The following is a 27,458-nucleotide window of genomic DNA, read 5'->3' on the forward strand; positions in this document are numbered from 1 at the left end:
ACTAATAACACTGAACCTTGGGGTACACCACTAATAACACTGAACCTTGGGGTACACCAGTAATAACACTGAACCTTGGGGTACACCAGTAATAACACTGAACCTTGAGGTACCCCACTAATAACACTGCACCTTGGGGTACACCACTAATAACACTGCACCTTGGGGTACACCACTAATAACACTGAACCTTGGGGTACACCACTAATAACACTGAACCTTGGGGTACACCACTAATAACACTGAACCTTGAGGTACCCCACTAATAACACTGAGCCTTGGGGTACAACAGTAATAACACTGAACCTTGAGGTACCCCACTAATAACACTGAGCCTTGGGGTACAACAGTAATAACACTGAACCTTGGGGTACACCACTAATAACACTGAACCTTGGGGTACACCACTAATAACACTGATCCTTGGGGTACACCACTAATAACACTGAACCTTGGGGTACACCACTAATAACACTGAACCTTGAGGTACCCCACTAATAACACTGAACCTTGAGGTACCCCACTAATAACACTGCACCTTGGGGTACACCACTAATAACACTGAACCTTAGGGTACAACAGTAATAACACTGAACCTTGAGGTACCCCACTAATAACACTGAGCCTTGGGGTACAACAGTAATAACACTGAACCTTGAGGTACCCCACTAATAACACTGCACCTTGGGGTACACCACTAATAACACTGATCCTTGGGGTACACCACTAATAACACTGAACCTTGGGGCACACCACTAATAACACCGAACCTTGGGGTACACCACTAACAACACTGAACCTTGGGGTACACCACTAATAACACTGAACCTTGGGGTACACCACTAATAACACTGAACCTTGGGGTACACCACTAATAACACTAATCCTTGGGGTACACCACTAATAACACTGAACCTTGGGGTACACCACTAATAACACTGATCCTTGGGGTACACCACTAATAACACTGATCCTTGGGGCACACCACTAATAACACTGAACCTTGGGGTACACCACTAACAACACTGATCCTTGGGGTACACCACTAATAACACTGATCCTTGGGGCACACCACTAATAACACTGAACCTTGGGGTACACCACTAATAACACTGAACCTTGGGGCACACCACTAACAACACTGAACTTTGGGGTACACCACTAATAACACTGAACCTTGGGGTACACCACTAATAACACTGAACCTTGGGGTACACCACTAATAACACTGAACCTTGGGGTACACCACTAATAACACTAATCCTTGGGGTACACCACTAATAACACTGAACCTTGGGGTACACCACTAATAACACTGATCCTTGGGGTACACCACTAATAACACTGATCCTTGGGGCACACCACTAATAACACTGAACCTTGGGGTACACCACTAACAACACTGATCCTTGGGGTACACCACTAATAACACTGATCCTTGGGGCACACCACTAATAACACTGAACCTTGGGGTACACCACTAATAACACTGAACCTTGGGGTACACCACAAATAACACTGAATCTTGGGGTACACCACTAACAACACTGATCCTTGGGGTACACAACTAATAACACTAATCCTTGGGGTACACCAGTAATAACACTGAACCTTGGGGTACACCACTAATAACACTGATCCTTGGGGTACACCACTAATAACACTGAACCTTGGGGCACACCACTAACAACACTGAACTTTGGGGTACACCACTAATAACACTGAACCTTGGGGTACACCACTAATAACACTGAACCTTGGGGTACACCACTAATAACACTGAACCTTGGGGTACACCAGTAATAACACTGAACCTTGAGGTACCCCACTAATAACACTGCACCTTGGGGTACACCACTAATAACACTGAACCTTAGGGTACAACAGTAATAACACTGAACCTTGAGGTACCCCACTAATAACACTGAACCTTGGGGTACCCCACTAATAACACTGAACCTTGGGGTACACCACTAATAACACTGAACCTTGGGGTACACCACTAATAACACTGAACCTTGGGGTACACCACTAATAACACTGAACCTTGGGGTACACCACTAATAACACTGAACCTTGGGGTACACCACTAATAACACTGAACCTTGGGGTACACCACTAATAACACTGAACCTTGGGGCACTCCACTAATAACACTGAACCTTGGGGTACACCAGTAATAACACTGAACCTTGAGGTACCCCACTAATAACACTGAACCTTGGGGCACACCACTAATAACACTGAACCTTGGGGTACACCACTAATAACACTGCACCTTGGGGTACACCACTAATAACACTGAACCTTGGGGTACACCACTAATAACACTGAACCTTGGGGTACACCACTAATAACACTGAACCTTGAGGTACCCCACTAATAACACTGCACCTTGGGGTACACCACTAATAACACTGAACCTTGGGGTACACCACTAATAACACTGAACCTTAGGGTACAACAGTAATAACACTGAACCTTGAGGTACCCCACTAATAACACTGCACCTTGGGGTACACCACAAATAACACTGAATCTTGGGGTACACCACTAACAACACTGATCCTTGGGGTACACAACTAATAACACTAATCCTTGGGGTACACCAGTAATAACACTGAACCTTGGGGTACACCACTAATAACACTGATCCTTGGGGTACACCACTAATAACACTGAACCTTGGGGCACACCACTAACAACACTGAACTTTGGGGTACACCACTAATAACACTGAACCTTGGGGTACACCACTAATAACACTGAACCTTGGGGTACACCACTAATAACACTGAACCTTGGGGTACACCAGTAATAACACTGAACCTTGAGGTACCCCACTAATAACACTGCACCTTGGGGTACACCACTAATAACACTGCACCTTGGGGTACACCACTAATAACACTGAACCTTGGGGTACACCACTAATAACACTGAACCTTGGGGTACACCACTAATAACACTGAACCTTGAGGTACCCCACTAATAACACTGCACCTTGGGGTACACCACTAATAACACTGAACCTTGGGGTACACCACTAATAACACTGCACCTTGGGGTACACCACTAATAACACTGAACCTTGGGGTACACCACTAATAACACTGAACCTTGGGGTACACCACTAATAACACTGAACCTTGAGGTACCCCACTAATAACACTGAACCTTGGGGTACCCCACTAATAACACTGAACCTTGGGGTACACCACTAATAACACTGAACCTTGGGGTACACCACTAATAACACTGAACCTTGGGGTACACCACTAATAACACTGAACCTTGAGGTACCCCACTAATAACACTGAACCTTGGGGTACCCCACTAATAACACTGAACCTTGGGGTACACCACTAATAACACTGAACCTTGGGGTACACCACTAATAACACTGAACCTTGGGGTACACCACTAATAACACTGAACCTTGGGGTACACCAGTAATAACTTTAGACCATTGAGAGTATGAATCATTACTACTCTGAATACGGATGTTCTATCACATTAATGGGTGCTATAAATAACGGGTGTGGATGGGGCATCTAGCGCTCCTGCTCCTGATTCCAGCATCCTGGTTTTGGTTTTCTCCTTGTCTGTCCACCTGCAAGGTGATTAGTGTGGTCAGTCTCTGGGTGGAGACCAAATGTGATTTAAGCCAGCCAAGCCCGCAGTCTCATGCTTGTGATAGAGTACGTGATACCGGATCAAGCTCCCCGTTTCTCTGTCCTGCTAGATTGGATTGGAACCTTGCCCGTCTGCCAACCACAAGTACCTGTACCAAACAAATGGCCCCTGCCCCCACCTATAACTGGCCTTCACAGGAAGGGCAAACGCATGAAAGGCAAAAACAGAACTTTCCATAGCTGAACTCACCAACCAGTCTGCCAACCGATCGAATGAACCCGTCCAACAATCTGCGTTAAATACAGGGGTTTAGTTAGCAGACATTTGGAAACGCATGCGCAATCTGCAAGGCCTCTTCGCGGCACTCTGCGTTTTGCTCGCAGTCCTAACGCTGCTGAATTTATAAGCGTCTCCGCAATAAGCGTGATAACTAAACCCTGGATTTATTGCAGAATGTCGGACGGGTTAATTTGGTTGATGAATTCAATTTAAAACAGACAAAACATTCCCCAAGGCAGTCTCCTACCTGGGTGGTGAAGAGCACAGAAGCCAGCTATAGTGTCTGACCACCCGCGTTGGGGGGGGGGGGGGGCATAACCGGGTGCTAGAAAGTTGCATCACTCTATTATTAAATCCAACAGAGCTCGGGCCCCAGATATAAATCACAACCTAAAAATATCATATTTTCACATGTTAGAAAAAAGGAAAATATACATAAAACAACATCCAACAAAAAAGTGATTCTGCTAATCATTGATGTCCCTAAAACCAATATCCATCTCTCTACACACTTATTACGTGACCAAGCCTAGTCACCCTCTGCTCTGTCCCACAAATGGGCCATAGATTATACTGTAGACCACAGGTGTCAAACACATGGTCCGTGGGCTGAATCCGGACCCCCAGGGCATTTTATGTGGCCCTCGCACATCTCCTACGGCACCCCCTCTTCTCTGCCCCCACCTTGCCTCAGCAGTTGGCAGCAGAGGGGAGGACAGAATGCTTCCTCCAGACTCTGATCTTCTCTGTACACCCACAGAGAGGCTGGTTTCTGCCCCCTGTCTCAGCAGTCAGCAGTAGAAAGGAGGACTGAACTCCTCCTCCAGATTCTGCACCTCTGTGCACCCACAGAGAGGCTCATCTCTGGCCCCTGTCTCAGCAATAGAGAGGAGGACAGAACGTCCACAGCCACCCCTCTGTCCAAGTATACCACATCCACAGCCACCCCCTGTCCAATTATACCACGTCCACCCCTCTGTCCAAGTATACCACGTCCACATCCACCCCTCTGTCCAAGTATACCACGTCCACATCCACCCCTCTGTCCAAGTATACCACGTCCACATCCACCCCTCTGTCCAAGTAGGCCACGTCCACAGCCACCCCTCTGTCCAAGTATACCACGTCCACCCCCTGTCCAAGTATACCACATCCACATCCACCCCTCTGTCCAATTATACCACGTCCACCCCTCTGTCCAAGTATACCACGTCCACATCCACCCCTCTGTCCAAGTATACCACGTCCACATCCACCCCTCTGTCCAAGTATACCACATCCACACCTCTGTCCAAGTATACCACATCCACAGCCACCCCTCTGTCCAAGTATACCACGTCCACATCCACCCCTCTGTCCAATTATACCACGTCCACCCCTCTGTCCAAGTATACCACATCCACATCCACCCCTCTGTCCAAGTATACCATGTCCACATCCACCCCTCTGTCCAAGTATACCACATCCACATCCACCCCTCTGTCCAAGTATACCATGTCCACATCCACCCCTCTGTCCAAGTACACCACGTCCACATCCACCCCTCTGTCCAATTATACCACGTCCACCCCTCTGTCCAAGTATACCACGTCCACATCCACCCCTCTGTCCAAGTATACCACATCCACATCCACCCCTCTGTCCAAGTATACCACATCCACATCCACCCCTCTGTCCAAGTATACCACATCCACAGCCACCCCTCTGTCCAAGTATACCACGTCCACATCCACCCCTCTGTCCAATTATACCACATCCACCCCTCTGTCCAAGTATACCACATCCACATCCACCCCTCTGTCCAAGTATACCACGTCCACATCCACCCCTCTGTCCAAGTATACCACGTCCACATCCACCCCTCTGTCCAAGTAGGCCACGTCCACAGCCACCCCTCTGTCCAAGTATACCACGTCCGCATCCACCCCTCTGTCCAAGTATACCACGTCCACATCCCCCCCTCTGTCCAATTATACCACATCCACATCCACCCCTCTGTCCAAGTATACCACGTCCACCCCTCTGTCCAAGTATACCACATCCACTCCTCTGTCCAAGTATACCACGTCCACATCCACCCCTCTGTCCAAGTATATCACGTCCACAGCCACCCCTCTGTCCAAGTATACCACATCCACATCCACCCCTCTGTCCAAGTATACCACGTCCACTTCCACCCCTCTGGCCAAGTATACCACGTCCACATCCACCCCTCTGTCCAAGTATACCACGTCCACATCCACCCCTCTGTCCAAGTATACCACGTCCACCCCTCTGTCCAAGTATACCACGTCCACATCCACTCCTCTGTCCAAGTATACCACGTCCACATCCACCCCTCTGTCCAAGTATACCACGTCCACATCCACCCCTCTGTCCAAGTATACCACGTCCACAGCCACCCCTCTGTCCAAGTATACCACGTCCACATCCACCCCTCTGTCCAAGTATACCACGTCCACATCCACCCCTCTGTCCAAGTATACCACGTCCACCCCTCTGTCCAAGTATACCACATCCACATCCACCCCTCTGTCCAAGTATACCATGTCCACATCCACCCCTCTGTCCAAGTATACCACGTCCACATCCACCCCTCTGTCCAAGTATACCACGTCCACATCCACCCCTCTGTCCAAGTATACCACGCCACCCCTCTGTCCAAGTATACCACGTCCACATCCACCCCTCTGTCCAAGTATACCATGTCCACATCCACCCCTCTGTCCAAGTATACCACGTCCTCAGCCACCCCTCTGTCCAAGTATACCACACCACCCCTCTGTCCAAGTATACCACGTCCACCCCTCTGTTCAAGTATACCACGTCCACCCCTCTGTCCAAGTATACCACATCCACCCCTCTGTCCAAGTATACCACGTCCACATCCACCCCTCTGTCCAAGTATATCACGTCCACATCCACCCCTCTGTCCAAGTATACCACGTCCATAGCCACCCCTCTGTCCAAGTATACCACGTCCACATCCACCCCTCTGTCCAAGTATACCACGTCCACATCCACCCCTCTGTCCAAGTATACCACGTCCACCCCTCTGTCCAAGTATACCACATCCACAGCCACCCCTCTGTCCAAGTATACCACGTCCACATCCACCCCTCTGTCCAAGTATACCACGTCCACATCCACCCCTCTGTCCAAGTATACCACGTCCACATCCACCCCTCTGTCCAAGTATACCACGCCACCCCTCTGTCCAAGTATACCACATCCACATCCACCCCTCTGTCCAAGTATACCATATCCACATCCACCCCTCTGTCCAAGTATACCACGTCCACATCCACCCCTCTGTCCAAGTATACCATGTCCACATCCACCCCTCTGTCCAAGTATACCATGTCCACAGCCACCCCTCTGTCCAAGTATACCATGCCACCCCACTGTCCACGTATTCCACGTCCACATCCACCCCTCTGTCCAAGTATACCACATCCACATCCACCCCTCTGTCCAAGTATACCACGTCCACATCCACCCCTCTGTCCAAGTATACCACGTCCACATCCACCCCTCTGTCCAAGTATACCACGTCCACAGCCACCCCTCTGTCCAAGTATACCACGTCCACAGCCACCCCTCTGTCCAAGTATACCACGTCCACATCCACCCCTCTGTCCAAGTATACCACGTCCACAGCCACCCCTCTGTCCAAGTATACCACGTCCACATCCACCCCTCTGTCCAAGTATACCACGTCCACAGCCACCCCTCTGTCCAAGTATACCACGTCCACAGCCACCCCTCTGTCCAAGTATACCACGTCCACAGCCACCCCTCTGTCCCAGGTTTTACCTCCTCATAAAAAGAAATCAGATTTGTGTGACAACGTCTGTCTTTCATGAATGCATGCTGTCTGTTACTTAGAAGAACTCATCTATGTGGTCTTTTATATAGTCGGGAAGATACTGGAGAGTTTAGTAAGTTACACTAACAGGTATATAGTTATTGGTAAAGACTTTGATCCTTTTTTTAATATGGGCATCACGGTGGCCCTGCTCCAATCCAGTGGTGCCACTCCAGTCATTAACGAGCCCCTGAATATTAGATACAATGGCTTTGATAGAACGGAGCTCAATTCTTTTCAGATCCGTGGTTGTCAGTCATCTGGTCCAGGTGATTTACTCACCTTTGTCTCTCTACCCCTCCCCCTCTGTTTTCTCTCACTTTTCTGGTCCTACCTGATTTTGCCATCAGCAGAGCCGGGGTGACGTAGTCATTGGTGTCATCCAGATGGTAGAACACTCCGCAGAGACTGACTGGACACCGATCCATCACATACAGCCAGATGGAGAAGCTGCAGCTGTGGGACAACATGATATCAATATACGGTATATACAACATGGGAATCCCCCACAAATCACACGGACACGTATATACATGAATGGGCTTCTCCATTCCACAACAGAACATGGACCACCCTCCAGATAAAGTACCCAGTGATGGTCATCCCCTGCACAGACCCCAACAATCAGCTACCTCCAGATAAAGTACCCAGTGGTGGTCATCCCCTGCACAGACCCCAACAATCAGCTACCTCCAGATAAAGTACCCAGTGGTGGTCATCCCCTGCACAGACCCCAACAATCAGCTACCTCCAGATAAAGTACCCAGTGGTGGTCATCCCCTGCACAGACCCCACCAATCAGCTACCTCCAGATAAAGTACCCAGTGGTGGTCATCCCCTGCACAGATCCCACCAATCAGCTACCTCCAGATAAAGTACCCAGTGATGGTCATCCCCTGCACAGAGCCCACCAATCAGCTACCTCCAGATAAAGTACCCAGTGGTGGTCATCCCCTGTACAGACCCCACCAATCAGCTACCTCCAGATAAAGTACCCAGTGATGGTCATCCCCTGCACAGATCCCACCAATCAGCTACCTCCGGCTAAAGTACCCAGTGGTAGTCATCCCCTGCACAGACCCCACCAATCAGCTACCTCCAGATAAAGTACCCAGTGGTGGTCATCCCCTGCACAGACCCCCCCAATCAGCTACCTCCAGATAAAGTACCCAGTGGTGGTCATCCCCTGCACAGATCCCACCAATCAGCTACCTCCGGCTAAAGTACCCAGTGATGGTCATCCCCTGCACAGATCCCACCAATCAGCTACCTCCAGATAAAGTACCCAGTGGTGGTCATCCCCTGCACAGACCCCCCCAATCAGCTACCTCCAGATAAAGTACCCAGTGGTGGTCATCCCCTGCACAGATCCCACCAATCAGCTACCTCCGGCTAAAGTACCCAGTGATGGTCATCCCCTGCACAGATCCCACCAATCAGCTACCTCCAGATAAAGTACCCAGTGGTGGGCATCCCCTGCACAGACCCCCCCAATCAGCTACCTACGGCTAAAGTACCCAGTGGTAGTCATCCCCTGCACAGACCCCACCAATCAGCTACCTCCAGATAAAGTACCCAGTGGTGGTCATCCCCTGCACAGACCCCACCAATCAGCTACCTCCAGATAAAGTACCCAGTGATGGTCATCCCCTGCACAGACCCCACCAATCAGCTACCTCCAGATAAAGTACCCAGTGGTGGTCATCCCCTGCACAGACCCCACCAATCAGCTACCTCCAGATAAAGTACCCAGTGGTGGTCATCCCCTGCACAGACCCCACCAATCAGCTACCTCCAGCTAAAGTACCCAGTGGTAGTCATCCCCTGCACAGACCCCACCAATCAGCTACCTCCAGATAAAGTACCCAGTGGTGGTCATCCCCTGCACAGATCCCACCAATCAGCTACCTCCAGATAAAGTACCCAGTGGTGGTCATCCCCTGCACAGACCCCACCAGACAGCTACCTCCAGATAAAGTACCCAGTGGTGGTCATCCCCTGCACAGACCCCACCAATCAGCTACCTCCAGATAAAGTACCCAGTGGTGGTCATCACCTGCACAGACCCCACCAATCAGCTACCTCCAGATAAAGTACCCAGTAGTGGTCATCCCCTGCACAGACCCCCCCAATCAGCTACCTCCAGCTAAAGTACCCAGTGGTGGGCATCCCCTGCACATACCCCACCAATCATCTACTTACAGATAAAGTACCCAGTGGTGGTCATCCCCTGCACAGACCCCACCAATCAGCTACCTCCAGATAAAGTACCCAGTGGTGGTCATCCCCTGCACAGACCCCACCAATCAGCTACCTCCAGATAAAGTACCCAGTGGTGGTCATCCCCTGCACAGATCCCACCAATCAGCTACCTCCAGATAAAGTACCCAGTGGTGGTCATCCCCTGCACAGACCCCCCCAATCAGCTACCTCCAGCTAAAGTACCCAGTGGTGGTCATCCCCTGCACAGACCCCACCAATCAGCTACCTCCAGCTAAAGTACCCAGTGGTAGTCATCCCCTGCACAGATCCCACCAATCAGCTACCTCCAGCTAAAGTACCCAGTGGTAGTCATCCCCTGCACAGACCCCACCAATCAGCTACCTCCAGCTAAAGTACCCAGTGGTGGTCATCCCCTGCACAGACCCCACCAATCAGCTACCTCCAGATAAAGTACCCAGTGGTGGTCATCCCCTGCACAGACCCCACCAATCAGCTACCTCCAGATAAAGTACCCAGTGGTGGTCATCCCCTGCACAGACCCCACCAATCAGCTACCTCCAGCTAAAGTACCCAGTGGTGGTCATCCCCTGCACAGACCCCACCAATCAGCTACCTCCAGATAAAGTACCCAGTGGTGGTCATCCCCTGCACAGACCCCACCAATCAGCTACCTCCAGATAAAGTACCCAGTGGTGGTCATCCCCTGCACAGATCCCACCAATCAGCTACCTCCAGATAAAGTACCCAGTGGTGGTCATCCCCTGCACAGACCCCCCCAATCAGCTACCTCCAGCTAAAGTACCCAGTGGTGGTCATCCCCTGCACAGACCCCACCAATCAGCTACCTCCAGCTAAAGTACCCAGTGGTAGTCATCCCCTGCACAGATCCCACCAATCAGCTACCTCCAGCTAAAGTACCCAGTGGTAGTCATCCCCTGCACAGACCCCACCAATCAGCTACCTCCAGCTAAAGTACCCAGTGGTGGTCATCCCCTGCACAGACCCCACCAATCAGCTACCTCCAGATAAAGTACCCAGTGGTGGTCATCCCCTGCACAGACCCCACCAATCAGCTACCTCCAGATAAAGTACCCAGTGGTGGTCATCCCCTGCACAGACCCCACCAATCAGCTACCTCCAGCTAAAGTACCCAGTGGTGGTCATCCCCTGCACAGACCCCACCAATCAGCTACCTCCAGATAAAGTACCCAGTGGTGGTCATCCCCTGCACAGACCCCACCAATCATCTACTTCCAGATAAAGTACCCAGTGGTGGTCATCCCCTGCACAGACCCCACCAATCATCTACTTCCAGATAAAGTACCCAGTGGTGGTCATCACCTGCACAGACCCCACCAATCAGCTACCTCCAGATAAAGTACCCAGTGGTGGTCATCCCCTGCACAGACCCCACCAATCAGCTACCTCCAGATAAAGTACCCAGTGGTGGTCATCACCTGCACAGACCCCACCAATCAGCTACCTCCAGATAAAGTACCCAGTGGTGGTCATCCCCTGCACAGACCCCACCAATCAGCTACCTCCAGATAAAGTACCCAGTGGTGGTCATCACCTGCACAGATCCCACCAATCATCTACTTCCAGATAAAGTACCCAGTGGTGGTCATCACCTGCACAGACCCCACCAATCAGCTACCTCCAGCTAAAGTACCCAGTGATGGTCATCCCCTGCACAGATCCCACCAATCAGCTACCTCCAGCTAAAGTACCCAGTGATGGTCATCCCCTGCACAGATCCCACCAATCAGCTACCTCCAGATAAAGTACCCAGTGGTGGTCATCCCCTGCACAGACCCCACCAATCATCTACCTCCAGGTAAAGTCCTCAGTGGTGGTCATCCCCTGCACAGACCCCACCAATCAGCTACCTCCAGCTAAATTACCCAGTGATGGTCATCCCCTGCACAGATCCCACCAATCAGCTACCTCCAGCTAAATTACCCAGTGAAGGTCATCCCCTGCACAGACCCCACCAATCAGCTACCTCCAGCTAAAGTACCCAGTGGTGGTCATCCCCTGCACAGATCCCACCAATCAGCTACCTCCAGATAAAGTACCCAGTGGTGGTCATCCCCTGCACAGACCCCACCAATCAGCTACCTCCAGATAAAGTACCCAGTGGTCGTCATCCCCTGCACAGACCCCACCAATCAGCTACCTCCAGCTAAATTACCCAGTGAAGGTCATCCCCTGCACAGACCCCACCAATCAGCTACCTCCAGATAAAGTACCCAGTGATGGTCATCCCCTGCACAGACCCCACCAATCAGCTACCTCCAGCTAAATTACCCAGTGAAGGTCATCCCCTGCACAGACCCCACCAATCAGCTACCTCCAGCTAAATTACCCAGTGATGGTCATCCCCTGCACAGACCCCACCAATCAGCTACCTCCAGCTAAAGTACCCAGTGATGGTCTGGTTGCTACCAGAACTCTGCACAGAGCTGAAAGTCATATTGCAGGCATCCCCAGCAGTGTCCTTAGGGTTAGTGCGCTGGGCAGGGCAGGACTTACCATTGGGCTTGACTGGGCTCAAGCCCATGGGCCCCACCAAATAGGGGGCCCCGCAGAGATACATAACCGAGTGTACTCGGCTCGGCTCCGCTCACAGTCACGCCCAGTCGCGCCCTATGATGGACATAACACAGGGACTGGGCGTGAACGTGAGCCAAGCCGAGTACACTCGGATACTCTCTGCTCCACTCGGGGACTGCGACAGGGCCCCAGAGCCGCCAAGAGGACCCTAGAGCCGCCAAGAGGACCCGAGAGCCACCGATATGCGCCATTTTTAAACTTCAAGACTGCAATGACAAGGCTACAAATGGCACTGGGGCAAGGCTGCAAATGACAAGGCTACACTGACAAGGCTGCAATGACACTGGACAAGGCTGCAGATTGATGGGCAAGGCTGCCGATGGACACTGATAAGGGTGCATTGATGGGCATTTAAATGTACGTTTTTTTTCTTTAAACTTCCCTCCTAAAAGTTTTTTTCCTTAAAATCCCATCCTAAACTTCGGGTACGTGTTATACGCCGATAAATCCGATAATGTATAGAAGGTACGGCCCGAAAGTGACTCAAGCCCAGGGGCCCCCACCACCCTAAGTCCTGCCCTGGTGCTGGGGTTTCCCTTTAAAGAGATACCTGCATTCCACACAGGATCCCTCTGTACATCGATGTCTCGTTATCTGAAATGAGATGATTGGTTGGAATTTGGGAGGTTTAGTGGAATGGGATTGGGGAAGATTAGTGGAGACTTGTGGGATTGGTGGAGACTTGTGGGATTGGTGGAGATTTGTGGGATTGGTGGAGATTAGTGGAGACTTGTGGGATTGGTGGAGATTAGTGGAGATTTGTGGGATTGGTGGAGATTAGTCATGTCGGGCGGAGGAAATCTCTGAGAGTTAAAGTGAGTCAGAGATCAATCGTCATCCTGATCCCTCCATCCACGCCGGTCACCTACGCATTGACTGCGCTCTTCCAGATCACTTATTTGCCAACAATCAGAAGAAATATCTAATTCTACAACCCAGAGAGTGGCAGCTCCTGGGCTAGCCACAGCCAGGGGCCCATACTGGGGATATTTGGGGGACTGCATGGGGCCCCACGGCTCCTGAGGGGCCCTATGCATTCCCTGCCTCTTTTTCTGAACCATACATAGAAAACATCTAAATACCTCCAGAAATTCCCACAGCCACCGCACCTGACAAATCACGAGGGCCCCACCGTACTGGATAATTTATGAGGATCAGCTATTAACCCCTGCACTGCACCTGACACATTCTGAGGGCCACCTGTATAACACCCCCCCCCCCCCACTGCACCAGGAAAATCATGAGGGCCACCTGTCCCCCCCATCCCCACACACTGCACCTGAGAAATCACGAGGACCAGCTGTCCCCCCACACCCAACTATGTAGAGCATCACACAGGGGATCAGCTGGATGGATTTGGGTTCCTGAACTCCTAACCTGCTCTTCATTGATGTCTTCACCTTCCTCCTCCGTGTGCAGAAAGTCTGCTCTGTCCAGTCTTCCTTATTGTATGATCAGATCAACAGATACGTGTCACCATCTGTACAGACAGCCCTCTCTTTTGTCCTGGGAATGACCTGTACCGATCTGTGTCAGTGTCACCTAGGATCTAAGTGTCAGTGTCACCTTAGGGTCTAGGGGTCACCTTAGACTAGACCCTAAGGTGACACCAAACATCACCTGAAGTCTAGACCCTAAGGTAACCTTGACGCCTAGACCCTAAGGTGACGCTGATGACTAGATCCTAAGGTGACGCCTAAACCCTAAGGTGATGCTGATGCCTAGACCCTAAGGTGACACTGACACCTAGAAGCTAAGGTGACGCTGACGCCTAAACCCTAAGGTGACGCTGACACCTAGACCCTAAGGTGACGCTGACGTCTAGACCCTAAGGTGATGCCTAAACCCTAAGGTGACGCTGAAGCCTAGACCCTAAGGTGACGCCTAAACCCTAAGGTGACGCTGACACCTAGACCCTAAGGTGACGCCTAAACCCTAAGGTGACGCTGACGTCTAGACCCTAAGGTGATGCCTAAACCCTAAGGCGACGCTGAAGCCTAGACCCTAAGGTGACGCCTAAACCCTAAGGTGACGCTGATGCCTAGACACTAAGGTGACACTGACACCTAGACCTTAAGGTGACGCTGACGCCTAGACCCTAAGTTGACACTGACACCTAGACCTTAAGGTGACGCTGACGTCTAGACCCTAAGGTGATGCCTAAACCCTAAGGTGACGCTGAAGCCTAGACCCTAAGGTGACGCCTAAACCCTAAGGTGACGCTGACGTCTAGACCCTAAGGTGATGCCTAAACCCTAAGGCGACGCTGATGCCTAGACACTAAGGTGACACTGACACCTAGACCTTAAGGTGACGCTGACGCCTAGACCCTAAGTTGACACTGACGCCTAGACACTAAGGTGATGCCTAGACCCTAAGGTGACGCCTAGACCCTAAGGTGATGCTGACGTCTAGACCCTAAAGTGACGCCAAATCCTAAGGTGACACCTAGACCCTAAGGTGATGCTGATGCCTAGACCCTAAGGTGACGCTGATGCCTAGAACCTAAGGTGACGCCTAGACCCTAAGGTGACGCTGATGCCTAGAACCTAAGGTGACGCCTAGACCCTAAGGTGATGCTGATGCCTAGGGTTAGGGTTAAGGTTAGGGTTAGAGACTGCAAATATAACTAACTCTAACTCTGACCCTAACCCTAGACCCTAAGGTGACGCTGACGTCTAGACCCTAAGGTAACGCCAAACCCTAAGGTGACGCCTAGACCCTAAGGTGATGCTGACACCTAGACCCCAAGGTGACGCTGATGTCTAGACACTAAGGTGACGCTATTGCCTAGACCCTAAGGTGACATTTTGTGTCACCTTAAGGTCTAGGCGTCAGCGTCACCTTAGGGTCTAGACATCTAGGCATCAGTGTCACCTTAGGGTCTAGGCGTCAGTGTCACCTTAGGGTTTGGCGTTACCTTAGGGTCTAGACGTCAGCGTCACCTTAGGGCAGTGATGGAGAACCTTGGCACTCCAGATGTTTTGGAACTACATTTCCCATGATGCTCATGCACACTGCAGTGTAGTGGAGCATCATGGGAAATGTAGTTCCAAAACATCTGGAGTGCCAAGGTTCACCATCACTGCCTTAGGGTCTAGGCATCAGTGTCACCTTAGGGTCTAGGTGTCGGGGGGGAAGTGCTGATGGTTCCCGTAGTTTCTTCATTTCTCCTGGGATGTCGGCTATGGGGGTTCAGGGGGTTTGTGTGACCTCTGACCTTAAGGGTAGGGTCTCTATCTGAAAGGACTCAATCACCTCACACACTTTTAAATTTAAAGGGGAATCGTACTGAGATATGGAGACGGTCATTGCTGAACCCCTTCTTAAAATGCTCATTGCCCGGCTGCTTCTGGCTTCATCCATTTCTGAGTCACAGAGGAAAGTCAGGACTCTTAAATTGTATATTTGTTCCCAGTCAGTATGATTACATTGGATCAGCATGGCAGCCAGGCAGATAGCATCTTCAGAAGAAAACCTTGTGAATTGTGAATTGCTACAAGGTTACAATGTACAGTCTGATCACGGGGGGGGGGGGGACTGAGTGATAAAGGTGGAGATTCTATAGACAGCTGTGCTGTTGGCTGTCAGGAATCTATATGTAATGACAGGTCCACTTTTAGTGGGTTTAGTGAAGGAAAGTACTTACCGTGGTGCCATTACATTGTACTGCCTCCGGCGCTCCAGCCCGGGGTCCAGGTACGGCTCCGGTCTCCTCACAATGCCAAAACCTTCTCCGGTACAAGCATAGAGGAACGGGAGGAGACGGACGACTTCTACCGGAAAAAATAAATGTATTCAATATAATGCCAGACAAAGAATATTCTTCTGTTATTTTTATATCACCGACCTCCACCGAGACGTCGCATGTCAGCCGCGACGTCACATGTCAGCCGCGACGTCGCATGTCAGCCGCGACGTCGCATGTCAGCGAGACGTCGCATGTCAGCAAGACGTCGCATGTCAGCAAGACGTCGCATGTCAGCCGCGACGTCGCATGTCAGCCGCGAGGTCGCGTGTCAGCGAGACGTCACATGTCAGCCGAGACATCACATGTCAGCCGCGACGTCACATGTCAGCCGAGACGTCACATGTCAGCCGAGACGTCACATGTCAGCCGCGACGTCACATGTCAGCCGCGACGTCACATGTCAGCCGCGACGTCACATGTCAGCCGCGACGTCACATGTCAGCCGCGACGTCACATGTCAGCCGCGACGTCACATGTCAGCCGAGACGTCACATGTCAGCCGAGACGTCACATGTCAGCCGAGACGTCACATGTCAGCTGAGACGTCACATATCAGCCGAGACATCACATGTCAGCAGAGACGTCACATGTCAGCCACGACGTTGCATGTCAGCCGAGACGTCACATGTCAGCCGAGACGTCACATTTCAGCAGAGACGTCACATATCAGCCGAGACATCACATGTCAGCCGAGACGTCCCATATCAGCCGAGACATCACATGTCAGCCGAGACGTCCCATATCAGCCGAGACATCACATGTCAGCCGCGACGTCGCATGTCAGCCGCGAGGTCGCATGTCAGCCGCGAGGTCGCGTGTCAGCGAGACGTCACATGTCAGCCGAGACATCACATGTCAGCCGCGACGTCACATGTCAGCCGAGACGTCACATGTCAGCCGAGACATCACATGTCAGCCGCGACGTCACATGTCAGCCGCGACGTCACATGTCAGCCGCGACGTCACATGTCAGCCGAGACATCACATGTCAGCCGAGACATCACATGTCAGCCGAGACATCACATGTCAGCCGCGACGTCACATGTCAGCCGCGACGTCACATGTCAGCCGAGACGTCACATGTCAGCTGAGACGTCACATATCAGCCGAGACATCACATGTCAGCAGAGACGTCACATGTCAGCTGAGACGTCACATATCAGCCGAGACATCACATGTCAGCAGAGACGTCACATGTCAGCCACGACGTTGCATGTCAGCCGAGACGTCACATGTCAGCCGAGACGTCACATTTCAGCAGAGACGTCACATATCAGCCGAGACATCACATGTCAGCCGAGACGTCCCATATCAGCCGAGACATCACATGTCAGCCGAGACGTCCCATGTCAGCCGAGACGTCCCATGTCAGCCGCGAGGTCGCGTGTCAGCGAGACGTCACATGTCAGCCGAGACATCACATGTCAGCCGCGACGTCACATGTCAGCCGAGACGTCACATGTCAGCCGAGACGTCACATGTCAGCCGCGACGTCACATGTCAGCCGCGACGTCACATGTCAGCCGCGACATCACATGTCAGCCGAGACGTCCCATATCAGCCGAGACATCGCATGTCAGCCGCGACGTCGCATGTCAGCCGCGAGGTCGCGTGTCAGCGAGACGTCACATGTCAGCCGAGACATCACATGTCAGCCGCGACGTCACATGTCAGCCGAGACGTCACATGTCAGCCGCGACGTCACATGTCAGCCGCGACGTCACATGTCAGCTGAGACGTCACATATCAGCCGAGACATCACATGTCAGCAGAGACGTCACATGTCAGCTGAGACGTCACATATCAGCCGAGACATCACATGTCAGCAGAGACGTCACATGTCAGCCACGACGTTGCATGTCAGCCGAGACGTCACATGTCAGCCGAGACGTCACATGTCAGCCGAGACGTCACATGTCAGCTGAGACGTCACATATCAGCCGAGACATCACATGTCAGCAGAGACGTCACATGTCAGCAGAGACGTCACATATCAGCAGAGACGTCACATGTCAGCCACGACGTTGCATGTCAGCCGAGACGTCACATGTCAGCCGAGACGTCACATGTCAGCCGAGACGTCACATGTCAGCCGAGACGTCACATTTCAGCAGAGACGTCACATGTCAGCCGAGACGTCCCATATCAGCCGAGACATCACATGTCAGCCGAGACGTCACATGTCAGCCGAGACGTCACATGTCAGCAGAGACGTCACATATCAGCCGAGATGTCACATGTCAGCTGAGACGTCACATGTCAGCCGAGACGTCACATGTCAGCCAAAACGTCACATGTCAGCAGAGACGTCACATATCAGCCGAGACATCACATGTCAGCCGAAACGTCACATGTCACCAGAGACGTCACATATCAGCCGAGACATCACATGTCAGCCGAGACGTCACATGTCAGCCGAGACGTCACATGTCAGCCGAGACGTCACATATCCGCAGAGACGTCACATATCAGCCGTGACGTCACATGTCAGCAGAGACGTCACATGTCAGCAGAGAAGTCACATATCAACCGAGACATCACATGTCAGCAGAGACGTCACATGTCAGCCGACTAGTCACATGTCAGCCGAGACGTCACATGTCAGCCGAGACGTCACATGTCAGCCGAGACGTCACATATCCGCAAAGACGTCACATATCAGCCGTGACGTCACATGTCAGCAGAGACATCACATGTCAGCCACGACGTTGCATGTCAGCCGAGACGTCACATGTCAGCCGAGACGTCCCATATCAGCCGAGACGTCCCATATCAGCTGAGACATCACATATCAGCCGAGACATCACATGTCAGCCGAGACGTCACATGTCAGCCGAGACGTCACATGTCAGCCGAGACGTCACATTTCAGCAGAGACGTCACATGTCAGCCGAGACGTCCCATATCAGCCGAGACATCACATGTCACCCGAGACGTCACATGTCAGCCGAGACGTCACATGTCAGCCGAGACGTCACATATCCGCAAAGACGTCACATATCAGCCGTGACGTCACATGTCAGCAGAGACATCACATGTCAGCCACGACGTTGCATGTCAGCCGAGACGTCACATGTCAGCCGAGACGTCCCATATCAGCCGAGACGTCCCATATCAGCTGAGACATCACATATCAGCCGAGACATCACATGTCAGCCGAGACGTCACATGTCAGCCGAGACGTCACATGTCAGCCGAGACGTCACATTTCAGCAGAGACGTCACATGTCAGCCGAGACGTCCCATATCAGCCGAGACATCACATGTCAGCCGAGACGTCACATGTCAGCCGAGACGTCACATGTCAGCAGAGACGTCACATATCAGCCGAGATGTCACATGTCAGCTGAGACGTCACATGTCAGCCGAGACGTCACATGTCAGCCAAAACGTCACATGTCAGCAGAGACGTCACATATCAGCCGAGACATCACATGTCAGCCGAAACGTCACATGTCAGCCGAGACGTCACATGTCAGCCGAGACGTCACATGTCAGCCGAGACGTCACATGTCAGCCGAGACGTCACATTTCAGCAGAGACGTCACATGTCAGCCGAGACGTCCCATATCAGCCGAGACATCACATGTCAGCCGAGACGTCACATGTCAGCCGAGACGTCACATGTCAGCAGAGACGTCACATATCAGCCGAGATGTCGCATGTCAGCTGAGACGTCACATGTCAGCCGAGACGTCACATGTCAGCCAAAACGTCACATGTCAGCCGAGAGGTCACATATCCGCAGAGACGTCACATATCAGCCGTGACGTCACATGTCAGCAGAGACGTCACATGTCAGCAGAGAAGTCACATATCAACCGAGACATCACATGTCAGCAGAGACGTCACATGTCAGCCGAGTAGTCACATGTCAGCCGAGACGTCACATGTCAGCCGAGACGTCACATGTCAGCCGAGACGTCACATGTCAGCCGAGACGTCACATATCCGCAAAGACGTCACATATCAGCCGTGACGTCACATGTCAGCAGAGACATCACATGTCAGCCACGACGTTGCATGTCAGCCGAGACGTCACATGTCAGCCGAGACGTCCCATATCAACCGAGACGTCCCATATCAGCTGAGACATCACATATCAGCCGAGACATCACATGTCAGCCGAAACGTCACATGTCAGCAGAGACGTCACATGTCAGCGAGATGTCACATGTCAGCCGAGACGTCACATGTCAGCCGAGACGTCACATGCCAGCCGAGACGTCACATGCCAGCCGAGACGTCACATGTCAGCCGAGACGTCACATATCAGCCGAGACGTCACATATCAGCCGAGACGTCACATGCCAGCCGAGACGTCACATGTCAGCCGAGACGTCACATGTCAGCCGAGACGTCACATATCAGCCAAGACGTCACATGTCAGCCGAGACGTCACATGTCAGCCGAGACGTCACATGTCAGCCGAGACGTCACATGTCAGCCGAGACGTCACATGTCAGCCGAGACGTCACATGTCAGCCGAGACGTCACATATCCGCAAAGACGTCACATATCAGCCGTGACGTCACATGTCAGCAGAGACATCACATGTCAGCCACGACGTTGCATGTCAGCCGAGACGTCACATGTCAGCCGAGACGTCACATGTCAGCCGAGACGTCACATGTCAGCCGAGACGTCACATGTCAGCCGAGACGTCCCATATCAGCCGAGACGTCCCATATCAGCCGAGACGTCCCATATCAGCCGAGACATCACATGTCAGCCGAAACGTCACATGTCAGCCGAAACGTCACATGTCAGCCGAGACGTCACATGTCAGCCGAGACGTCCCATATCAACCGAGACGTCCCATATCAGCTGAGACATCACATATCAGCCGAGACATCACATGTCAGCCGAAACGTCACATGTCAGCAGAGACGTCACATGTCAGCGAGATGTCACATGTCAGCCGAGACGTCACATGTCAGCCGAGACGTCCCATATCAACCGAGACGTCCCATATCAGCTGAGACATCACATATCAGCCGAGACATCACATGTCAGCCGAAACGTCACATGTCAGCAGAGACGTCACATGTCAGCGAGATGTCACATGTCAGCCGAGACGTCACATGTCAGCCGAGACGTCACATGCCAGCCGAGACGTCACATGTCAGCCGAGATGTCACATGTCAGCCGAGACGTCACATATCAGCCGAGACGTCACATGCCAGCCGAGACGTCACATGTCAGCCGAGACGTCACATGTCAGCCGAGACGTCACATATCAGCCAAGACGTCACATGTCAGCCGAGACGTCACATGTCAGCCGAGACGTCACATGTCAGCCGAGACGTCACATATCAGCCGAGACGTCACATGTCAGCCGAGACGTCACATGTCAGCCGAGACGTCACATGTCAGCCGAGACGTCACATATCCGCAAAGACGTCACATATCAGCCGTGACGTCACATGTCAGCAGAGACATCACATGTCAGCCGAGACGTCACATGTCAGCCGAGACGTCCCATATCAGCCGAGACGTCCCATATCAGCTGAGACATCACATATCAGCCGAGACATCACATGTCAGCCGAGACATCACATGTCAGCCGAAACGTCACATGTCAGCAGAGACGTCACATGTCAGCGAGATGTCACATGTCAGCCAAGACGTCACATGCCAGCCGAGACGTCACATGTCAGCCGAGATGTCACATGTCAGCCGAGACGTCACATATCAGCCGAGACGTCACATGCCAGCCGAGACGTCACATGTCAGCCGAGACGTCACATGTCAGCCGAGACGTCACATATCAGCCGAGATGTCACATGTCAGCCGAAACGTCACATGTCAGCAGAGACGTCACATGTCAGCGAGATGTCACATGTCAGCAGAGACGTCACATGTCAGCGAGATGTCACATGTCAGCAGAGACGTCACATGTCAGCTGAGACGTCACATGTCAGGTAGTAATAACACAGATAGTAATAAGACAGGTAGTAATAATACAGGTAGTAATAACACAGATAGTAATAATACAGATAGTAATAATACAGGTAGTAATAATACAGGTAGTAATAATACAGATAGTAATAATACAGATAGTAATAAGACAGGTAGTAATAATACAGATAGTAATAATACAGGTAGTAATAATACAGGTAGTAATAATACAGGTAGTAATAATACAGATAGTAATAATACAGATAGTAATAAGACAGGTAGTAATAATACAGATAGTAATAATACAGGTAGTAATAATACAGGTAGTAATAAGACAGGTAGTAATAATACAGATAGTAATAATACAGATAGTAATAATACAGGTAGTAATAATACAGATAGTAATAATACAGGTATTAATAATACAGATAGTAATAAGACAGGTAGTAATAATACAGGTAGTAATAATACAGGTAGTAATAATACAGATAGTAATAATACAGGTAGTAATAATACAGATAGTAATAATACAGATAGTAATAAGACAGGTAGTAATAATACAGATAGTAATAATACAGGTAGTAATAATACAGATAGTAATAAGACAGGTAGTAATAATACAGGTAGTAATAATACAGATAGTAATAATACAGGTAGTAATAATACAGATAGTAATAATACAGATAGTAATAATACAGATAGTAATAAGACAGGTAGTAATAATACAGATAGTAATAAGACAGGTAGTAATAATACAGGTAGTAATAATACAGATAGTAATAATACAGGTAGTAATAATACAGATAGTAATAATACAGGTAGTAATAACACAGATAGTAATAATACAGGTAGTAATAACACAGATAGTAATAATACAGATAGTAATAATACAGATAGTAATAATACAGATAGTAATAATACAGATAGTAATAAGACAGGTAGTAATAATACAGATAGTAATAATACAGGTAGTAATAATACAGATAGTAATAAGACAGGTAGTAATAACACAGATAGTAATAACACAGATAGTAATAATACAGATAGTAATAAGACAGGTAGTAATAATACAGATAGTAATAATACAGATAGTAATAATACAGATAGTAATAATACAGATAGTAATAAGACAGGTAGTAATAATACAGGTAGTAATAATACAGGTAGTAATAATACAGGTAGTAATAATACAGATAGTAATAATACAGGTAGTAATAACACAGATAGTAATAACACAGATAGTAATAATACAGATAGTAATAATACAGGTAGTAATAATACAGATAGTAATAAGACAGGTAGTAATAATACAGGTAGTAATAATACAGATAGTAATAATACAGGTAGTAATAATACAGATAGTAATAATACAGATAGTAATAATACAGATAGTAATAATACAGGTAGTAATAATACAGATAGTAATAATACAGGTAGTAATAAGACAGGTAGTAACAGAGTGATAGTAAAGGTGTGTAGAAATCACCTTCCTCGGCTGGGCACTGCGGCACTTTTTCCATCCTGACCTTCCACAATACATGCTGGTCCCATTGCGGACATTTGCGATGGTCTTTGTATGGCCGACTATTGGGTGTCGGGATTTCTATTTGATGAAGAATTTTGGCCACTCCATTCCTATAGGAGGATCGGTCGGGGATGTTGAGGTCAATGGGAGGATCGGAGATCCAGGCTCGGAGAAGAACGTCGGTGACATAGATGGGCCGGCGGAGGATCCAGTCCTCTCTGTAGACCATCTGATCCGGAAAGTTTAGCCGGATCTCCCGAATCTTTTCTGTACCATCCGGCCTGCAAGTCCAACGTCTTTTAAATATGCCAACCAGAGGCTTGGTAATGGAAGATGCCAGAACATCTACATGGACCACCTGGTCCGGCTGGCACTGATACAGGATTTCTATGACCGAAGAATCAGACAAAGTCCTCGGTGGGTCAAAGAACTCAATGTAAGACTTGGTGGGGGTTGGGGCTGAAGTCTCTGAGGTGATGACCTGCATCCAACAGGACTGGACAAAGAAAGAATATCAGTCTCTGTACCAGAGGAGCTTACACTCTAATGTCCCCCCCCCCCGTCACCCACTATTATCATTATACATTTATATAGCTCTGACATATACCGCAGTGCTGTACAGAGACCACTGAGCCAGTCACATGAGTCTCTGTACAGAGGAGCTTACACTCTAATGTCCCCTCCCCCACAGTCACATCAGTCTCTGTACAGAGAAGCTTACACTCTAATGTCTCCTCCCCCCCACAGTCACATCAGTCTCTGTACAGAGGAGCTTACACTCTAATGTCCCCCCCTGCCACCCACTATTATCATTATACATTTATATAGCTCTGACATATACCGCAGTGCTGTACAGAGACCACTGAGCCAGTCACATGAGTCTCTGTACAGAGGAGCTTACACTCTAATGTCCCCTCCCCCACAGTCACATCAGTCTCTGTACAGAGGAGCTTACACTCTAATGTCCCCTCCCCCACAGTCACATCAGTCTCTGTACAGAGGAGCTTACACTCTAATGTCCCCTCCCCCACAGTCACATCAGTCTCTGTACAGAGGAGCTTACACTCTAATGTCTCCCCCCCCCACAGTCACATCAGTCTCTGTACAGAGGAGCTTACACTCTAATGTCCTCTCCCCCCACAGTCACATCAGTCTCTGTACAGAGGAGCTTACACTCTAATGTCTCCCCCCCCCCCACAGTCACATCAGTCTCTGTACCAGAGGAGCTTACACTCTAATGTCTCCCCCCCCCCACAGTCACATCAGTCTCTGTACAGAGGAGCTTACACTCTAATGCCCCCTCCCCCACAGTCACATCAGTCTCTGTACCAGAGGAGCTTACACTCTAATGTCCCCTCCCCCACAGTCACATCAGTCTCTGTACAGAGGAGCTTACACTCTAATGTCCCCTCCCCCACAGTCACATCAGTCTCTGTACCAGAGGAGCTTACACTCTAATGTCTCCCCCCCCCCCCCACAGTCACATCAGTCTCTGTACAGAGGAGCTTACACTCTAATGCCCCCTCCCCCACAGTCACATCAGTCTCTGTACCAGAGGAGCTTACACTCTAATGTCTCCCCCCCCCACAGTCACATCAGTCTCTGTACAGAGGAGCTTACACTCTAATGCCCCCTCCCCCACAGTCACATCAGTCTCTGTACCAGAGGAGCTTACACTCTAATGTCTCCCCCCCCCACAGTCACATCAGTCTCTGTACAGAGGAGCTTACACTCTAATGTCTCCCCCCCCCACAGTCACATCAGTCTCTGTACAGAGGAGCTTACACTCTAATGTCCCCTCCCCCCACAGTCACATCAGTCTCTGTACAGAGGAGCTTACACTTTAATGTCTCCTCCCCCCCACAGTCACATCAGTCTCTGTACAGAGGAGCTTACACTCTAATGTCTCCCCCCCCCCACAGTCACATCAGTCTCTGTACAGAGGAGCTTACACTCTAATGCCCCCTCCCCCACAGTCACATCAGTCTCTGTACCAGAGGAGCTTACACTCTAATGTCCCCTCCCCCCACAGTCACATCAGTCTCTGTACAGAGGAGCTTACACTCTAATGTCCCCTCCCCCACAGTCACATCAGTCTCTGTACAGAGGAGCTTACACTTTAATGTCTCCTCCCCCCCACAGTCACATCAGTCTCTGTACAGAGGAGCTTACACTCTAATGTCTCCCCCCCCCCACAGTCACATCAGTCTCTGTACAGAGGAGCTTACACTCTAATGTCCCCTCCCCCACAGTCACATCAGTCTCTGTACAGAGGAGCTTACACTCTAATGTCCCCTCCCCCACAGTCACATCAGTCTCTGTACCAGAGGAGCTTACACTCTAATGTCCCCTCCCCCACAGTCACATCAGTCTCTGTACAGAGGAGCTTACACTCTAATGTCCCCTCCCCCACAGTCACATCAGTCTCTGTACAGAGGAGCTTACACTCTAATGTCCCCTCCCCCACAGTCACATCAGTCTCTGTACAGAGGAGCTTACACTCTAATGTCCCCTCCCCCCACAGTCACATCAGTCTCTGTACAGAGGAGCTTACACTCTAATGTCTCCCCCCCCACAGTCACATCAGTCTCTGTACAGAGGAGCTTACACTCTAATGTCTCCCCCCCCCACAGTCACATCAGTCTCTGTACAGAGGAGCTTACACTCTAATGTCTCCCCCCCCCCACAGTCACATCAGTCTCTGTACAGAGGAGCTTACACTCTAATGTCCCCTCCCCCACAGTCACATCAGTCTCTGTACCAGAGGAGCTTACACTCTAATGTCTCCCCCCCCCACAGTCACATCAGTCTCTGTACAGAGGAGCTTACACTCTAATGCCCCCTCCCCCCACAGTCACACCAGTCTCTGTACCAGAGGAGCTTACACTCTAATGTGCCCCCCCCCCCCCGTCACCCACTATTATCATTATACATTTATATAGCTCTAACATATACTGCAGTGCTGTACAGAGACCACTGAGCCAGTCACATAAGTCTCTGTACCAAAGGAGCTTACACTCTAATGTCCCCTCCCCTCAGTCACACACTATTATTATACATTTATATAGCTCTGACATATACCGCAGTGCTGTACAGAGAACCATACCTGGCAGAGGAGGAGGCAGCAGAGAAGGGTCTCCTGGACTCTCCATTGAGGCGCCATGATGGATATTATTTTTGGGGAGTCTGGTACCCCCGACACTCACATCTCCACTTTCTGGTCTGGCAGTGGTCAGGATGTTCCGGGATTATGGAAATTCATGGAGTTCAGGATAGATCCAGTCTGGGAGGTCGGTGGTTCTCCAGTGGTGGCCGGTATCGGTAGCTGGTGATATTCTGGTATTGGCAGCGATCTCCGGCACGCCGTGGGATGCAGAATACACGCCGTGGGATGCAGAATACACGCCGTGGGATGCAGAATACACGCCGTGATACGTGGAACCTGCTGGGGAGGCAGAACGAGTTCAAACATCAGATAAAGTTATGAAGTCAGCTTAACCTCTTATATCCGGGAAAAGTCACCAAACCGACTGCAAACACTAAGACAATAAAAGCCAGCCGGCCGAAGCAAGTCACCACACAGGACCGATGACAGGGAAAGGAAAACAATGTCATTCTTAAAGTGACCCCGACACAAAGAAATGTCCCACCAGATAGAC

At 50.5% G+C, this 27,458-nt stretch overlaps 1 protein-coding gene across 3 annotated transcripts in view; it reads right to left on the minus strand.

Moving 5' to 3' along the window:
• The window catches only part of LOC143958879 (protein sel-1 homolog 3-like), a 235,717-nt gene extending 208,463 nt beyond the window's left edge, over nt 1-27,254 (minus strand). For 2 of the 3 annotated variants that reach the window (XM_077467862.1, XM_077467861.1), the window contains exons 1-4: nt 26,906-27,253; nt 23,761-24,295; nt 16,272-16,398; nt 8,118-8,239 (exon numbers count right to left, since the gene is read on the minus strand). In XM_077467862.1, the coding sequence (XP_077323988.1) occupies nt 8,118-8,239; nt 16,272-16,398; nt 23,761-24,295; nt 26,906-26,962 (841 nt within the window). In that variant the 5' untranslated portion in view covers nt 26,963-27,253. Of the gene's footprint in view, nt 1-8,117; nt 8,240-16,271; nt 16,399-23,760; nt 24,296-26,905 lie in introns of all 3 variants that reach the window. The other variant, XM_077467863.1, reaches the window with a different exon arrangement.
• Nucleotides 27,255-27,458: the final 204 nt, after the last annotated feature.

The sequence above is a fragment of the Lithobates pipiens genome, unplaced genomic scaffold, assembly GCF_037356315.1.
Source record: "Lithobates pipiens isolate NorthernLeopardFrog02 unplaced genomic scaffold, aLitPip1_a1.2 Scaffold_63, whole genome shotgun sequence".
Classification (NCBI taxonomy): domain Eukaryota; kingdom Metazoa; phylum Chordata; class Amphibia; order Anura; family Ranidae; genus Lithobates; species Lithobates pipiens.